Source organism: Halichoeres trimaculatus, unplaced genomic scaffold (assembly GCF_033239565.1).
Source record: "Halichoeres trimaculatus isolate MK-OKI-2021-1 unplaced genomic scaffold, fHalTri1.1 fHalTri1_scaffold_23, whole genome shotgun sequence".
Taxonomy (NCBI): Eukaryota; Metazoa; Chordata; class Actinopteri; order Labriformes; family Labridae; genus Halichoeres; species Halichoeres trimaculatus.
Genome location: NW_027437201.1, coordinates 22,477,409 through 22,496,069, shown reverse-complemented (window position 1 = coordinate 22,496,069; position 18,661 = coordinate 22,477,409). Strand labels below are relative to the sequence as shown.

At 39.3% G+C, this 18,661-nt stretch overlaps 1 protein-coding gene across 1 annotated transcript in view; it reads right to left on the bottom strand.

Moving 5' to 3' along the window:
• LOC141784886 (rho-related GTP-binding protein RhoN-like) overlaps positions 1-18,661 on the bottom strand; it is a 45,560-nt gene that overhangs the window by 2,277 nt on the left and 24,622 nt on the right. Inside the window, exons 3-4 of the mRNA XM_074662831.1 lie at positions 8,043-8,152; positions 2,631-2,765 (exon numbers count right to left, since the gene is read on the bottom strand). Of these exons, the coding sequence (XP_074518932.1) occupies positions 2,631-2,765; positions 8,043-8,152 (245 nt within the window). The remainder of the gene's footprint in view (positions 1-2,630; positions 2,766-8,042; positions 8,153-18,661) is intronic.

The following is an 18,661-nucleotide window of genomic DNA, read 5'->3' as shown; positions in this document are numbered from 1 at the left end:
AGCTGTAAAACTAAAACCGAAATGACCCTAAATGCTCCAGAGTGCCAGAAGAAGCTCTCTCCAACAGGAGCATTTATCCCTCTGTACGCCTCACTTTGTGTCTGTTTGTTGTCTGAAAGCAGGTGACTCAGCCCAGGCCCCGCTGAGTGCTGCTGCTCAGAGCTGGAGAAGATAACTGTGTCTGTGTGTTTGAAAGAGATGGAGGGGTCATTGGGTGGAAAGGATGCTTGATGCACTTTTGAAAGTCCTCGTAAATCACGTTGAACCTCTCGAACTCGGGAAGAAGCCTCATGTTCCTAAACAGCACGGAAAGCAAACAGCACTGCGAGCGCCAACGCTCATAAACATAACAGAGACGTTTATTATGACCATCGTTTCCTACATCCTGTTTCTTCTCCCTCTTTGTGGCATCAGGCTCTTCGTGGTCATGTGCACTGGAGCCTGCAACCTCAGAGGCGCGATAGCCAGCTGGGGCTACTAAGATACTGCATACAGCTATGAAATATTTAAGAATGCTTTGCACCATCTTTAAATCTGAGCTAGTTAAACTTTTGTGTATATGGTGCAGTCATTTTTAAGGTTCTCGCATTAAGGGAGAGGACACTATTGTATTCGCTCTGTATCTTTCTTCTTATTATTCCATCCATGCTTTGAGCCCTAATTTGATCCCCTAAAAGTGTTCAAAAACTCAACAAAATCAGCACACACCACACAAACTCAGCTAAAAAAAGAATATGATACAAAAATTGACCCCCAAGATACCAAGATGTGCTCTTTAGCACCACTTAAACGTCTCTCAATGGCAGTAGGAATGCTGTAGAGAGATCAAACCAACATCAAAATGTTTGTCTCATTAAGATGCACAATTTTCATGGAGACACCCCTGACCTATCTTAAACAGGAAGCTCACAATTTGCCTTTTAATATAAAATCTGGCCAAATTTTAGGCCAGAAACAAAAGTGATCTAGTCCAAGGTCGTATCGGCTTGAAATTTGCTGAAATGACAGAGTGGACCCTGCTTTAGAAAAGCTCAACAGGAATTTTTTGTTTCTCAAACTGTTTTTGAACAGCAAGCCTTCAAAGTCGGTGAACTACCCAAAGAAGCCCTTTCAGCTCCCCCTATTAGAATGAATGGGAGAGGAGGATCCAGCTCCACACAAGCTGCAGCAGTTAGGCCTCTACACAAAAAAAGTAAAAGTGGTACAGCTTTAAAAACGACATGAATGGATTCCTGATAAAATTTACTTAAAAAATGTCTCATTTTTAAAGAGATTTGGTCAAATTATGGCAGCTGTGCAGAGACGTTTCAAAACTTCATTCAGTTTCACTCCTGGGAGGGCAGCAGTTGGTGATGATGTCACAATGATTGAGAGTTCCGTGCAGCTGGTCATGTGACTCACCGAAGGCGGGAAAATGGAATGTGTAACACACACATTATAAAGGGGTGAAACAGGGTGACGGTGTCTCTTATATTCCTTCTTTTTTAGGAGTTTTCCATAAACCATACCCCGCGCTGTGATGTGGTAATTTTGCTCCTCTAAAATAATATCAAAGACTGGAGATGTGCTCCCAGGGAGGCTCCATTATTTTCGCATTAATGGAAACGTTCCAACACTTGGAGCCTCCATCTGAGAGCCTTAAGGCAATTACAGCGGCAGTCACAGAGTCGATGCGCGACTCACTCTGGTGGAAGCTCCGCTCCCCCTTTAGAAATCACATCAGCTGGTCAAGTGGACGAAGTGTACAGTCCCCAGTCCTTTGAATGGGCCCAAGGGAAAACTAAAATGACTTCACGCTCTGCTCCAGTTGTTTGTAAAGCCGTTTCCATTCACATGTTGCTGTATTTAATTTTCCAGCCATTACAAAAGGCTCTCATTACACGCTGTGAAGCTAATAAACAGAAATTAAGGCTCGCTGTGTTTATTTTTCGATATGACCCGGCCTGCAACAACAAAAGGATACGAGCTTCCCACCGTACGGTTATTCCTGCAAACACGATGTGCTCTCTTCACCCAGCACAGAAAGGTTAACTCTCAATGTGAGGATTTCAGTTTAAGATCCAAGTTTTAAACTTGAGAAACAGCCTCTGTCAGGCTTTCAGAGAAAGTCAGCTGTGATTAAATGTTTCTGTTGGATAAGAGATGAATCACTTTGCGCTGAGAAACTCATCTGAGAGCTTGATGGACCAATTTGGATGTCATTACTGACAGGAAAATGAGAGTGGTTACATTTGCTTTGTTGGAGGTATCGGGAAATATTAATATGTTGACAAACGCTGCCAAGAAGCAGGACTCCAGATTTACATGAAAATAGGCTATTAAAATTCATGCGTGCCACTGTTCATCGCTTCAAGACACAAACAAAACAATTGCATTATCGCGCATCCGGCTGTTTGTCTCGATCTTTGCTCAGCCTGGGCTCTCACGTCTGTTTGTTGAAGTTATGATCTGAAGCAAATGTCACTTTTAAAACCCATTTTTTAAAGTTTGTTTATGATGCTTTAAGACTTGTAATGAATCAGCGTTGAAGGTCAGTGAAAAGTGCTGATCTGGAAAATTCAGATATGTTAAAGAATCAACAAATTTATTTAATTTTTGCTGAAATGAAGCTGTGTGTGTGTTTTCTTCACCTGTTCGTGGGTGACAGGAATGAGTCTGTGTTTGGAGAGCTCTCTCAGCACGTTGAGGTCCGTCCTCATGTCCAGCTTGCAGCCGACCAGCACCACTTTGGCGTTGGGACAGAACTCTTGCGTCTCACCTTGCCACTGTGAGCAGACAGGAAGAGGATGAGTCAGAGCAGGTTTGTTATTAATCACACAGAAGATGAAGATAACGAATGTGCTGCTGTGACAAAAACAGTCATTTATCTGGTCAGTGACTGATGTCTGTGATTAAACTTTAAGTAGTACATCCATACCACACCAGTCTGAAACAGGAAATAAATCCTTCTTGAAAACTTTGGTGAACTCTGAGTTACTTATCACAAAAAACTCATTTAATGTTGATGCCAAGTCTCGTGTTGTGGTTAGGGATGGGTACCGAATTAGGTACTTTAATAGGTACTGACTGAATTTTGTCCGTTGAACCGATTCACGTAAAATCAAACAATTCCTAGGTCACATGATCCCTAAAGACTTGATTCATGAGGACAATGTTTACCTTTTTAAAATCATTATTCTTTCCCGTAAAATGTCCATCACAAGAAACTGGTTACCAAAGCCCCATTTCCACCGGTTTAGATCACACAGTCTGGTTTTAGATTACACAATACCGTGACGCCAAAGCAGTGCGACACAGTGTACAGGTAGTGTCAATTCTTTCAACCAATCAACAGTCTGCAGTGTTGTAGCTCCACCTTCTGGGATAGGTTTGGTTTATTCTGGCACCCCAATGGAAGGGTCCCAAAAAGTGGGACGAATCGTCTTGGTTATTTCGGGATCTGTCCCAGGATTAGTCAGTGGAAACGCCGTAAAATGCCTGCTGTGCTGAGACGAACCGAACTGAACCGCTTGGTGGAAACGGGGCTAAAAGGATCCTCCAAGTCCAACTCCCGACTTTTGATTTTACGTGAATTGGTACCCGATACTTCTAACAGAATTTGGTCAGCACCCATAAAAGTACAGTACCCATCCCTTTACCAAGATAAAAAGACAGGTGTGGATAAAACTTTATCAAAAAAAAAACAAAAAACAGACATAGCTCCTCTCCATATTTCTGTTTGTTGGTATGTTTTCAGTAAAGCATTTTATTTGATAGTACTGGATAAGGCAAATAGGCAAATAAAAAGGTTTTTTTTTGTTTTTTGTCTTTTTAATCTAATGGTATCATTTTTCTGTACCTAAACGCATCCTTATGACTGAGGGAGTTGAAGAGTAGGCAATTTTCCATGCTGAACATGAACACACCATTTTAAGTTTATATACTGAGAAATAAATATGCTAAATTGAAAAACTTTACGATCTTATTTATTTTTAAGCACACAAACTTAACGTTAATTGGTACCGTTGAGTACCGATACCACCTGCCAGGTACTGGGCATCTGTACCGTATCATTTGAAATGTGAACGGTACCCATCCCTACTTCAAGCTCTTATTCTTCAGTCTTCTCTCAGATTCTTCACATTAGCAACAATTATCAGCTTAACTGAACACACCTGTCCATTCATGAGGAAAAGCTGAATTTAGGTCACGTTGCTTCGAAGTAAAACTCTGTCAACTAAGTGATTAACCTAAACCGTGTCACACCCAACACTTTCACACCTGGTTGTTGACACAGAGCTGAAATCTGATCAAACAAAACCTGAAGTATTGGATAAAAACCTGAGTCACACAAAGAGCGGATCCTGTAGATCGTCATATTAAAACTGGACTTTCAGGACAGATAAGACTCAAACCAGGAAACAGTTCATCTGTTTTTTTTTTTAATACTTTAAACGCAGCAGGAGGAAGAAGACGGAGACTCATTACATTTGACTGACGTGACTCAAACTATCAGCCTCTTTGTCTCTGCGACTCCAGTGATTATCTCCTCACACCATGGCACAGGCTTCCACTTTACATACTTGCTCCATTTGTTCTCCTTTACAAAGAGACTCTTTTGTTGTTGTTGTTACCGAACATGTGTGTGTGTGTGTGTGTGTGTGTGTGTGTGTGTGTGTGTGTGTGTGCAGAGTGAGCTGCTGGGGCCCATCCGCTGAACAGTACGCAACTGGTAATAAGCAGCGATTTCGATGAGTCACAAAGGAGCGATGGGAAGAGCGGCTCATTGTTTGTGTTAATGTTCAGAATAAGAGAGAGTTTGGAGCCGAGTGAAGAGCAGAACGAGCCGTCGGTGCCGTCAGAGAGCAGAGACTGGCTCATCAAAAGGGAAAATTAAACTGTGGATCTTAATAACTGGAGCTGGCTGGTAACAGCACATTTGAACACTCTCATCAAAAACATTCAGACAGGATGTTTCTGCGAGGACACGCCTTCTGTGGTACGTCCACCAATCAGAGGAGACTTAACGGAGAGCATCTTTAATTGTTTAGTGTTAAAATGAGATTAATGCAAGTTAGCTCATTTTGAGAAGGGTTAAGCAGCGTGTATAATCGGGGTGAGAGACAAAATTGTATCAAAGTATCAGATTCTTTTGTTTCAACAATTTCTTTATACATTCTTTTTTTTTTTCAATTTTGTTCAGATTGAAGTCCTTCACTTTAGTCTTTGTGTATTAACTGGGTTAAATAAATGTGATGAGGACGGAGGGAACTTTGAATATAGTTAAGAATAATTTACTGGCACAAAATTGGAAAATGTATAAAATGAAAGTGATTTTGATTTTGTAGATGAACCTTTTTTTTTTTTTTTTAGAATATTCACACCATTTTATGATTACAAAAAAAAAAAACCATGGACCACAGTTGACGAAGGCGTGACAAAACCCATGCACCTCCTGGAAATATTCGAAAAAATTGTTTTCATAAGGAACAGGGAGGAAGAAAGCCTTTAAAAATCCAGTGTTTTCATTAATGATTTTTTTTTATTCATTCTACTAATTTATTTATTTTTTAGATCTTTTTATTTTTTTAAATTTTTTCATAAATTTAGTCCCCAGCAGTCTCAGTAATATAAAAATTTAAATCACAATAATAATGATACATATTTACTATTTCACACACATTTGAATAAAAAAATAAACATATATGCATTTACAATCGACTGATAATTGTAAAAAAATATTTACAAATATTTATGAATATGCACCTGTGCACTCATACCAACTGTGCACTACCAGCAGACAGTGATAATATTAACACAGATAAAAAAAAACTTGAATGTTATTCTAGTGGTGCACTGCTCACCAGTACAAAAACAAATAAACGGATAAGTAAAAAAATAAAAATAAATAAATATAAAATATATTTTTAAAAGATAGTTAAAAATAAATAAACATTATAAAAATATAAAATAAATATAAATAGTTTGAGGGGTACATTTATTTTTCAAAAACCAAAGATACGAACAAATACCAAATTGCATTGTCTGTCATTTAAAGGAGTTAATTTATAGAATTCCTCATCCAAAGAAATAAAAACTTGTAGTACATTAAAATACTGAAAAGACTAAAAAAAACACATCATTTAAAAATACGCATTTGAAAATTGTAATTAATAGGTTTGACATTTTGCACACTTAGTTCCAATTCTACTAGCAATTATATGCAATTATATTATTTTCTACAAAAAAAACTTTGTGATTTATTTATTTATTTATTTATTTTTGCTGTATATCTAATAAGACAAGAGGGGTGGGTTTCAATAAGCTTAAGCTTCAACCTAAACCCTTTTGGGTTCTATTGGGGATTCTGAAATTTCAAAACTATATTTTGATCTTGTAAATTGTTTTATGTTTTGCAAGAGAACCGAAATAAATTTCTTTAATTTATTCATTCATCATTTATTAAAATGAATAAATAATGTGTAAAAAAATAAATAAATAAATGGAAAAATAAATGGAAAAATAAGTTTTATATTCCCCCGTTGAAAATATAGAAATTATCTTTTTTTTCTAAATATTTATTATGTACTACTTTGTAAATATGTTTGTTCAATTGAGTCCTGGAGAAGGTTTTAAAATAAGTTTATGTTTCTCCTCTTTTCTGGCTGTGTTGGATGCATCCTGTTATTGGTGTTTTGACTATTCTGTTTTTTTTGTTTTTGGATTTTTTTCTACTTTACTTCTTGCATTATTCACACACATGCTCAAAATAAAGAATTTTTTCATTTATTCAAAAAAAGTTGCAGTGTCAGATCCGTGAATAAAATTGAAAAACTGACTCGTGTGATGAGCTTTTTTGGGGGGAAATGTGGCTCCAGATAAAGACTGTAATCATCATCATCATCATCATCATCCAACTCTTTCACTTGCTCTGGTGTGAAAGTGAAGTAGAAATCACAAAAATGGCAGAAAAGCATCTTGTCCCAGCCCTAATGTATGAAGCTTGTTTTCATTATTAACTCTTTTAGTGATTAAAAAAAAAAAAGGAAAAGATGTAGTTCTGTGTTATATGGAGCAGTTTTTCTGGGGTTTTTTTTCCATGTTTTACAAAACTGTTGTGTAATAAACGATTAATGAAGTCCTGGTTTGTAAAAGTGTAGGATGGTTTAATTTGTTGCATTGAAGCAGCTTTTTAGAAATGATTTCTTTCATATTCCTGATGCTTCAGTCAGAAGTGAGAAGAGTGGCCTAAAAGGTGGAGTGAGGATGCTCGCAAGCTGCTCGTCAGAGTGTTAGGAAAAAAAAAAAAAAACTGGGTAAAAGGTGAGAAAATGTCGCCAGCAGCAGAGCAAGTGTTAAAGCAACGAGAAAAAAAAGGTGAGAGCAGAATAACACCTTTGGTTCGGTGGGAGAGAGCTGAGGATGTGAAAATACGGCTGAGGAGGAAGGATACGGGGAAGTGAGGGCGTGTTAGGGATGGAAACTGAGGATAGACGAGCTGTTTGCTGGTGTGAATACATCCTTCATGTGTCACTGTGGCATCCTGTGCACGCAGTGTGAGCGCAGTTTATTCACGGCCATCAAAGAGGAAACCTGAGGTCACCTCCTGAGGTCAGCGGTCAAGTTAGTTCTCAAGTGGCGTCCACCGTGGACGTGGGAAACGGTCCAGCGTGAAAGACTCGTCTGATATGGATGATGTCATTGATGAATGATGGTGTTGGCTGCAGGAATGTCTGCAGACTCCAAAGGTCAAAGGTTAAATGTCCAGCAGAAAATGTGAGTTGTGATTTTAAAAAGCAGAAAAAGATCTGTGCTCCTCTTTGAAAAATGAAGAAAATTTGCAGTTTTTTCTTCTAATGTTCAAAAAAAATCTTCCTTGACCAGAAATGAGCGGGGAAAGTTTCCTGTGACCTTTCTGTGTGCACTGTATGTGTGTTATGTAAGAGGAAGAAATATCAGGATCCTTCCTCTGAGGCTCGTCTGTGTCTCCGTGTCCCGACAGGAAACAGAGCGTACCTGAAAAACTGTCACACGCTGTTCCCTTCTCCTAATGTGACACTGACCTTTTTCAGCACGCTGTCCAGCGTCTCCGGACGGCTGATGTCGAAGCAGATGAGCACGGCGTCCGCGTCGGGGTAGGCTAGCGGCCTCACGTTGTCGTAGTAGGCTGAACCTGTGGGTGAGAGCAGCAGACAGACGTGAGGATGGAGTTAACTTTCCTTTCTCAAAGTGAATCATTGCAGAGCACCTCCAGGTGTAATAACTATGATTAAACGTAATTATCACTAACGAGCAGATGACAACGAGTGGGTGTGATTCATCGCTGTGCAGGCGAGCAGGGAGGCCTTGACCACGAAGCCGGGGTCCGCGTCTCTGACAGACGTGAGGCAGATATAACAGAGGGATTCTCTCATCAGGGAAATGTTTCAAGTTTACAAAAAAGTAAATAAATCTGTGCTTTTTTTGTTTCATTTTCTATTTGATTGCAATTGATACACCTGGAAGGTACTAAATTCATTAATTAGCAAGCTTAATATCTAATGAATTATTAAATATTTAAGTAACAAAACGAAAAAATTAGAGTTTTTCAACATTTCTCTGTCAGACGCTCCCTAGCAACGTCCCTCGTCATTTCTATCACGGTTTATCCAAAATTTAAAGAATTATGGCTCAAAAATCCCAAGAGGAGAGAAACCTGTCGTTACAACTCTACATTTAGTGATTTATTTATTTATTTTTTTTTTAATTTTTAAGATCACAAATGTTTAGAAAAAATATCGAATTTTTTAATTTAAAAAAATTCTTGGATTTTTTGTGAAGTCTTGATTTTTTTCTTGTAAAATTTTGCAAAGCTTTGATTTTCTTTGCAATTTTTTTGTAAATATTTTTGCACATTTTTGGATATATATTTTTTTAATTTATGTAAGTTTTTTTTATATTTTGGATTTTTTAATTTGAATTTTTTTTTGCAAATTTCTTTAAATAAAAAAGACATTACATGTTTCATTAAAATTTTTTTTTGTATTTTAATTTTGCAAATTAAGGCATTTTTTTTAAATTATTGGTTTACACTCCATTTCTTATGTTGACAGCTTTAAAATTAAAGTTCCTTGTTTTAATTAAACAAGATAACAAATGTTTAAAAAAATGTCAAATTTTCTCAATTATAAATATACTTGAAATTTTTGTGAAGTCTTGAATTTTTTTCTTCTAAACTTTTGCAAAGTTTTGATTTTTTTTTCAATTTTTTGGAAATATTTTTGCATATTTTTGGATATTTTTTCAAAATATATGTTTGTTTTTTTACATTTTGGTTTTTTATTTTGCAAATTTCTTTAAAATGAAAAAACATTACATGTTTCATTTATTTTTTTTTCATATTTTAATTTTGCAAATTAACGCAATTTTTTTTAATCATTGGTTTACACTACAGTTCTTATGTTTACAGTTTTATAATTAAAGGTCTTTGTTTTAATTCAATAGTGTTCTGTCTCTGTCTTGAATCAAATGGGTATTACAATAATTTGTGTTCATATACAGTGTATATCCTGTGTATATCAATGAATTTATTATATATACCAGCTGATTTATCAGCTTTTTTTGCCCCCAGTATCGGTATCGGCATCGGTCCCCAAAATCCCATATCAGTCAGGCTCTAATAATTTCGTAAATTAAAAGGAACTTCTTGTTTGATAATTATTCACTAGATTTTAACTTAGCATTGAATTTTATACTTTTTAACGTCTTTATTGTGAAGATAAAGTAGATTTTATGGCTCCTAAATGACTTTAATTCAGGTGAGCTGAAAATGGCTCCTATGAAGGTAAAGGTTGCAGACCACCTGACCTCCATCAGCTCATATTTCTGCTCCTTTTCTTCACAGTTTGCTCTTTATAACATCTATAGTAAGAAGAGCAGAAAATGTTGGTAACACAGTTGATGAACAGTTAATGCGCCCCATGTACAGACAATCATTCTGATGAAATATTGATGAGGAGGAGCTGAAACATGACACACTTTCTTCAAGGTTCACACCAAAAAGGATGGGCCCTCAGCTGATTTGGGTCATGTGACTTTGGAGCAAACCATTGCTGATTTATAGTTTTTTTTAAAGGGTAACATAGTTGACGCGGCTCTCACAAAGCGTCACCTGGTGTGTCAGAGCGGCGTGTTTTTCCGCGAGGGGCACGGCTGAACCGAGCATGTGACCTGGGGAAGGGGACGCATTCCAATCCGGAGGGGACAACATTCCCTCTGCGTTTCCCTCTTTGTCTCTTTTGTCATCACACACACACTCACACACACACACACACACACACAAAGCTTTGGCCACTCCACAAAAAAAGTGTTTGTCAGAAAATACCCACAGACCCTGATGAATTGAATCCACCAAACACATTTTCACCACCTCCGACACTTTTCTAACCCTGTTGCTTTCACTCATCACAGGATAAAACGCTCTGCTGAGGATTTCTCTACAACCTTTCACTAGTTGTCGACACATGTTGGCGTAAATCTATAAGTTAAATGTTAGTGGGAAAAATAAACAAATACTCGCCCACCAGACCTTGAAAAACTAACCCACACACTGCAAAAAGTGAAATCATATCAAGTGTTTTTGTCTTATTTTGAGTAAAAACTGTCTTATTATAGTTGATATGAGCCACATTCACCTGATCAGTGCAGAAAAGTGTTTTGTTTCAAGTTATTTCAAGACAAAATGAGGTCTGAATTGATGTAACAAGTTAAAGAGAATAATGTCTTAATACAAGAAACTTTTTTTCTCATTTTTTTAAGCTCTCTTTTCTTTGTCCGTTTCTAGTAATTACTTTGTCTCTTTTTCATAATCTTTACATTTGGAGTGGGTCATCACTTTGTTTGGCTCATTTGTTGGTCATGGACACCAAACTTCTTGTGTCTTCAGTGATATTTTTACTACTTTTTCTCCTGTGTTTGTCTGGAGATCCTACATGTAACCATGGCTGCATTGTTTACATGTGAAATCAGCTGTTTGCAGCCTGTAGCATGTTAATGCTAACTGGTGCTAGGCCAGATGTTTACCCACAAGGTGAGGAGAAGGAGGTGAGGATGACGTGCTGGTTCTCAGGTGTGAGCTAAGAAGTGACGACATGGACCTGTCCTTCCATCCATCGTTATTGGGAACGTAAGATCTATCTCCAATAAGATGGACGAGCTAGCTGTGCTAACCCAGCAACAGAGGGAATACCAGAAGGCAGAGTAGCATCATGCTATTCACAGACATGGCTAACAGAGAAGCTCAGTCCTAGACCCTGTGGAGGTGGAGGCTGGCTGACTGGACAATGATGGACAAGCTGTCAGCATCGATTTTCTTAAGGAGCTTTTTACACTTTCTATACACTTTCTTACTTTGGTTTTCTTGATTGCTGCTGTGACTTCAGTTTTGTTGTACTTGTTACAATGACAATAAAGTTTTATGAGACTTGTCTCGACTGAACAAAACTTTTTGATTAGTTTTCTTTGAGCTGAAGCTTGTGTTCCTTGTTGTGACGTAGAGGTAGATCGGGCCGATATTTGGACATTGTCTCTATCGGCCATCGGCCGTATTTTCTTTTAAAAAGACGATCGTTGATCCGTTGTATAAAATGACGCAATTTTTGATCAGGCACAAAAAAGATGAGCACCTCAAACTTGTGGAACCACTTGGATACATTACATACTTTTGTTCAAATTATATTAATAAGTTTAAATTTCTTTTCTGACATTTTAAGAAGAGTGTGAATGTTTACTACTGCTTGTTACATCGTGTGTTTACTCAGACAAAATATGTCATTGTTTTGAAAGCTGAATAAATGTTCAGAGGACTGGACACGACTTGTTGTAATAGATTTCTTTTAGTTGCTCAGAAATTGCTGCGTTTCACAAAAATGTGATAAATATATATTTATTTAACAATCGGCCTGAATATCAAATTGGAAAAATCGGCTATGCATATCGGCATCGGCTGCCCAAATTTGGAAAGCATCGGCATCTGCATCGGCCCCCAAAAAAACCCATATCGGTCGACCTCTGTTGTGACGTCCTGACTTTGTAAACTTCTGTTTTAACAAATAAAGTTATAATTATTAAAAGCTAAAAGTCTTTTTCTCCTCAGTCCCATTTTCAGCGTCTCCTGCAGGTTGAAAAGCAGGTGCATCGCCTCAAAAAGCAGCCATATTTATCCCTGTGTGTCTCCTCCTGTCAAAGTAAAACCCTCTGAGCAGAGCTCTGCATGTTCACACGCGTGTTGTTGTGGTCAAAAATGTCAAACTAAAGGTCAAAGGCGATTTATTGCCCCGTCTCTTTGACTGATTCCTGCTCCTGGCTCGTACAGCGCTCCAACACACACGGCTCGCTTTAACTTCAGGCCTTAACTTCAGGCTTCTGTGGGCGCAGATGGAGCAGGAACATCCAAATGAGGACGATTAATTCAGTCAAAGAAGAAGAGGGGGGGTAACGACTTAAATCAATTAGATGGTCTCCATAAAGCTGCAGCAGGTTTCCGTCAGCTCCACGCAGTCAGCTCCACCTCTGCTGTGATCGCTCCATCCTCTGAAAGTTTAAATCTTCTTAGAAATCCACTCAAGTGTTTCTTTCCTGAATGTCACTGTCGCTGTTTTCCATTACTCTGTGCTTGTTTTTCTTTCTGCCTCCCTGTAAAAATCACCAAATCTCCGTCTCAGCTCACCTGGAGCCGAGCAGACGGTGTTTATGAAACACTGCCGGCCTAACACGATTGGTTCCAGCAAAGAGAAGTCATTTACAGAGCTGCTGAGTGAGCGTTTTCCCAGTCTGCAGACGACATCTGCAGAGTCGGCCTGTGTTTGGGTCAGGAATATTTCTAAACTCTCCCAAAATATTCTTCCTGTAACAAAACGAATCCACGCTCAGCTTTAAGATCTGATCAGGATGCTGTCTGCAAACTCTCGCTGCATCCAGGCAATAAACTCCTCCTCCTCCCAGGCCGTAACCAGGGATCAGTCTTATCTCTGAAACATCTCCAACAGCGTTATCGATGCAAATGTGCGGCTGGACCACTCGGCTTTAATTCACTCTGCGATTGGCTGCCTGTGAAGTCAACGTGAGCGGTTTATCTAGCAGCCACTCCATCAGAGCTGCTGGATTGCTTTTCTCAGGTGTATTAAAGTAAGTTGTTACTTCTTCAGCGGTTATATCTCTGTTTGTTCTTCAGCCAAGTTCTCTCTTTGTTCTTTTAAACCTGTTCCTGCCAGAATAAACAAGCATCAGGACTCTCGAGAGACTGTTTCTGCTGCTTGAAACTCCTCCTGCTGCCCTCCTCACTCCTCAGACACAAACCACGTCTGATTTTAAGCAGAAGACTTGAAGAAGAGTGTGAAGAAGAATCAAAGGCATCTAGAGATAGACTGATATGTTTTTATAGGGCTGATACTGATACCGATTATCATTAGTCGAGGAGGCCGATATTCATTTACGACAAAAATGAAAATTCCTGAAGTCACACATTCGAATAAAAATTTAAATAAGCAAAGTTTTCTCGCCTGGTGTAGTGTTTTGAAGGCATCAAAGACTGGATGGCCCTGAGCTTCTTAAATTTCAACACAAATAAATCTTATTTAAACTAGAGATGGGTGAGTACCAGATACCAGGTATCAGTATCAGGCCGATACCAGCCTTTTTTCAAGGTATCAGTGCTCATGAAGGCTGCAGATACTCTAGGCAAGAAAATCTTACATCGAGCGAGAGAGTCATCCGTTAAACTGCTTAATTTTGCACTTTAGTTTACTTTCAAAATGCTTAAACTCTGACAGTTGTTAGTTTTTTGTGCTCTTTTAATATTTTTTTAATATTTATCAAAAAATTGATAAACTCAGAGAGTTGTTTGTGTTTCATTTGGACATAGTGTCAAAGTGACCGTGTTGTCTTTGATCGAAATAATCTGTCACTGTGAATTCAAATTTTATGCATCAAAAGTAGTAGTAGTATTGCAACTTGATATTGGTGGGTACTCAAGAGGAGTACTTGTACTGGTATCAGTCTGCATAAAAAGTGGTATCACATCCCTGAACACGTATATCTAACAAAAAAGGCAGATATCAATATTCCTTAAAATGCCTGATATCGGCCAGGCTGATTATCGACGCCGATATCGGTCTATCTCTAATGTGTAGTTGTACTTTTGAGGGGAAAAATTGGATTTAACTCTCTAATTACTGAAGTTAAATCAGGTTTTGGGACGTGCAGATCAGGGGTTTTTAAACTTTTTTAGATCATGGACCACCTCCAAGGACCCCCCCTCGTTATCCTAACATCAATTAGCTTAGTATCAAAATTTTGCAATCATATTATGTGTAGTATCTTGCAATAATTGTTTAAGGCCACATTTTTCATCTTTCATTTTGTAAACTTTGAGGAAATGTTTCCTCTGACAGGGGTGTGCACAGAGGGGGGCGGGGGCGGGGGGCAGTCACCCCGCCGAAGTGACCTCCCTGGAGCCAAACCATGTGTAAAAGTGCTCTCCTGGTTCACACTGAACTCAGTGGCGGCTGGTGGTGTTTTATCCAGGGGGGGCTATGACTCCAAAACAGACATATACTAATAAGCAAGCAAACGTGCTAGGGTATCACACCTGTGTATTTACAGTCTATTATTTAAGGTAGGATGTGCCTGTTTTTGTCAACTTCTTCATTGTGTTTACGGATCCCTATCCTGTAGCCTTCATCAAGCTGACATGAAATGTTTATTTTTCCAAACATAGCTAGTCGCAGGGCATTTTCCATCTGGATCCCAGTTTATTCATGCCTCTTTGCCTTTTCTGAAAAGTGCTTTAAATCAGTAATACCTGTCTTTATCCATGCTGGGTCAGATCCTGACGTTTGGAAAAGGAGGCAGGGAAAACAGAATAAAGCGTTAGCCTCGCTACATGCCGTTAGCCAAGCCTTGCTGCTAAACCAGGTCCTGGAAAAAGAGCGGGTGTATTGCCTCCCTCTATCTTTGGACTGCTGAATGATCGTGATGTTAGGCTGATCAGGTCCCCTCTCTTTCACATGCACCTTCTCCTGATACGATCTCCTCTCAAAAGGTAACGATATCAGCGACTTAACTGTGTTATTTAGGCTTTCTCTCTCCATCTTTCGTCTCCGTTTGATCGTCTCCTACTCCCGCGACTCGTCCTGTCAATCAACCGCACTTTATAGTAGACGGCTGTGACGTCGGCTCCATAGCGGGAGGGTGGTGGTATGCAAATCCAGCTGCATTCAGCTTTGGGCGCAGGAAAGGTGCGCCCTGACATGGTCCTATTTCTTGTATTGAAGAGGAGCCACTGCGCATGTACAACTTATAACGACGGTCTATGGCCAAAGATTTCTGCGCCCCGGGGTGGAAACACGTCACCAATCAGACAACGCAGATGAATGAAACAACTTTACTCATCATGAAATATATAACATTCATTGTGCAAATTTAAATTTATAATTTATATACGTATAGTTCAGAACGTTATATTTTATTATTTCTTTTTCTTTTTTAATGTCTCATGCTTCAAGGTAATGTTGACGGTAATGACGGTGGGGCGGCGCCCTGGCGCCCTCTATTGGCCAGCCGCCACTGACTGAACTGCCGTATTGGGTGACAAAAATGCACAGTGGGTGTGTATTTTTTTTTTTTTTTTTTTTGTAGTTTCTGGTAGTTTGCTGTTGTTGCATTTTGGTGTTACACGCAGCTGTTTTTGTATGATTTTTTTTTATTTTATTTTAATGATAAAAAGACTGAGGTGATGGTTTTCGGTGGTACGACTGGGACCCCCCCTTGTAGATCTGGGTTCCCTGGCCCAGTACAACAAACAGACCATCACAAACTTGGGGGTTAAAATGGATCCTGATTTTAAACTTGACGGGCAGATTAAGGCTGTTGTGAGATCCTGCTTTTTCCATTTGAGGCAGTTGGCCAAAATTAAGCCAATTCTTTCGAGGCAGCATTTTGAATCAGTAATCCACGCCTTTGTGACCACTCGGCTGTTTTACTGCAACGCTTTGTATGTGGGGGTTAGTAGGTCCTCCATCGCCCGTCTACAGACTGTACAAAATGCAGCAGCACGTCTTTTAATGGCACTCGTAAATATGAGCACATTACCCCTGTTTTAGCCTCACTTCACTGGCTGCCCATCAAATTTAGGATTGATTTTAAAATTCTTTTATTTGTTTTTAAATCTCTCCATGGTCTCGCTCCGCCCTTCCTCTCTGAGCTTCTCAACCTCACTCACCTTCCCGTTGTCTCAGGTCAGCCGATCAGCTTCTCCTGAAGGTCCCTAAGACCAGGTGGAAGCTCAGAGGGGACCGTGCCTTTTCTGTCGCAGCCCCAAAACTCTGGAACGGGCTGCCTCATAGCATTAAACAGGCCCCGACTCTGCCTATTTTTAAATCCCTTCTTAAGACCCACTTTTTCTCCCTGGCCTTTGAAGCACAGTAGCCGGCGATTGTTTTATTTATTTTTATCAATTTTATTTATTTTATTTTGCTTTTTCTGTGTTTTTATTCATTTTAATTTGTTTTATGTCTTTTATATTGCTCCTTGTCCTTGACAAATTCATTTTACTTATGTTTTATGTCTATTCCTTTGTCTTGTATCTTATTCACTCTCTGAGCAGAAACTTCTTACTGCTGAACTCAGAGAAGACTGAAGTCATTGTTCTTGGACCTAAACATCTCAGAGAAGCTTTCTTGAACAACATCGCCGCCTCTGACGACATCAGCTTGGCTTCCAGCACCACTGTCAGGAACCTGGGAGTTCTTTTGGATCAGGACCTGTCCTTTAACTCTCACATCCAACAGGTCTCAAGGACGACATTTTTTCATCTTCGCAATATCAAGAGAATTAGACACATCTTGTCTCGGAGCGACGCTGAGAAACTGGTCCATGCTTTCGTTTCTTCTAGGCTGGACTACTGTAACTCTCTTTTATCCGGCTGTCCTAATAAGTCTATTAGGACTCTTCAGCTGGTTCAGAATGCTGCCGCTCGGGTACTGACTTGGACTGGGAGGAGAGAGCACATCTCTCCAGTGTTAGCGTCTCTACACTGGTTACCTATAAAATCTAGGATAGAGTTTAAAATTCTTCTTCTGACTTACAAAACTCTCAATGGCATCGAGCCATCGTATCTTAAAGACTTAATTGTTCCGTATAATCCGTCTAGGTCTTTGCGTTCTCAACATGCTGGTCTGCTCGTTGTACCTAGGGTCTCTAAAAGTAGTCTGGGAGGTCGAGCCTTTAGTTATCAGGCTCCTCTTCTTTGGAATAACTTACCGGTTGAGGTCCGGGGAGCAGACACGGTCTCAACCTTTAAGAGTAGACTTAAAACTTTCCTTTTTGATAAAGCTTACAGTTAGAGCTGGATCAGATCTGAACCAGCTCTTAGTCATGCTGCTATAGGTTTAGACTGCTGGGGGGAACTGACACACAGGGCTCCTGTTTCCCTCTTTTTCTGTCAGTCTAACTTCTAGTCTTACTGTCCTGTTATAGTTACTGACCATACACCTCTCTGGGAGGATCTGAGTTTGTCTTGTAGGTTCCTGGGGATCGGTGAAGAAGACGGCCTGCTGCTGTGCTCCTGTCCGACACCAGCTACTACGGCTTTGGATTTGGCCTGCTGGTTTCACCTTAACTGTCGCCACAGCGCCAAACTTCAGACTGCGTCTGTTTCTCTCTCTCTCCCTTTCTGTGTGTGTGTGTGTGTATGTGTGTCTGTGTGTGTGTCTGTGTGCGTGTGTGTGTATCCCTACCCCCCCCCCCCCTCCTTTTTTCTCTCCCCCCCCCTTCTCTCTCCCACTCTCTCTCCTCTATCTGTCTCTCTCTAACCCCATCAGTCTCCTCAGATGTCTGTCTAACATGAGTCTGGTTCTGTCCGAGGTTTCTGCCTTTTAAAGGGAAGTTGTTCCTCTCCATTGTAACTTGCTAAATGCTGCAAAGTCCTGTACTCATGGTGGATTAAGATAAGATAAGACTCCTTATCTTGTCTTGATGTTGGGTTTCTGCTAATAAAATTTTATTAACATTTACGGGTCTAGACCTGTAAATGTTTTTGTAAAGTGTCTTGAAATAACATTTGTTATGATTTGGCGCTATATAAATAAAGATTGATTGATTGATTGATTGATTGATTGTACAGCACTTTGTTTTAACTATGGTTGTTTTTTAAAGTGCTTAACAAATAAAATTGGATTGGATTGGATTAATGATGATGATTAATATAAACTGTAAATGGATTCTTTTTTTAATTACATTATATCATTGATATATAAATATTTGTTTGCCCCTGCCCTTGGAAAGTCTGTGCACGCCTCTGCACCAAGGTTTCATTAGTTTCATTTTTTTTTCTACAGCTGCACATTATGAAGTGATAAACATGTTGATCCCAGATTAAATCAGGTAGAGAGGATCATCCTGCGGAGCTGTTGCTATAATTCATGGACCCACTTTGAGAAACTCTGCTGTAGATAAATGTGATCCTAGAAGTTTGCAACATAACTAGTGCATGCAAGTATTTTTGGTCTGACTTCACTGGTTGTGCATCTGATTTTGTTTCTCTTTGGTTGCACAAAAAGTCAGTTTCAGCGCGTAAAGTTGAAGCTATGGTGGAGATTAGACTCATAAAACACTTCATTAGTGAGTGAACACAGAAATTATATAT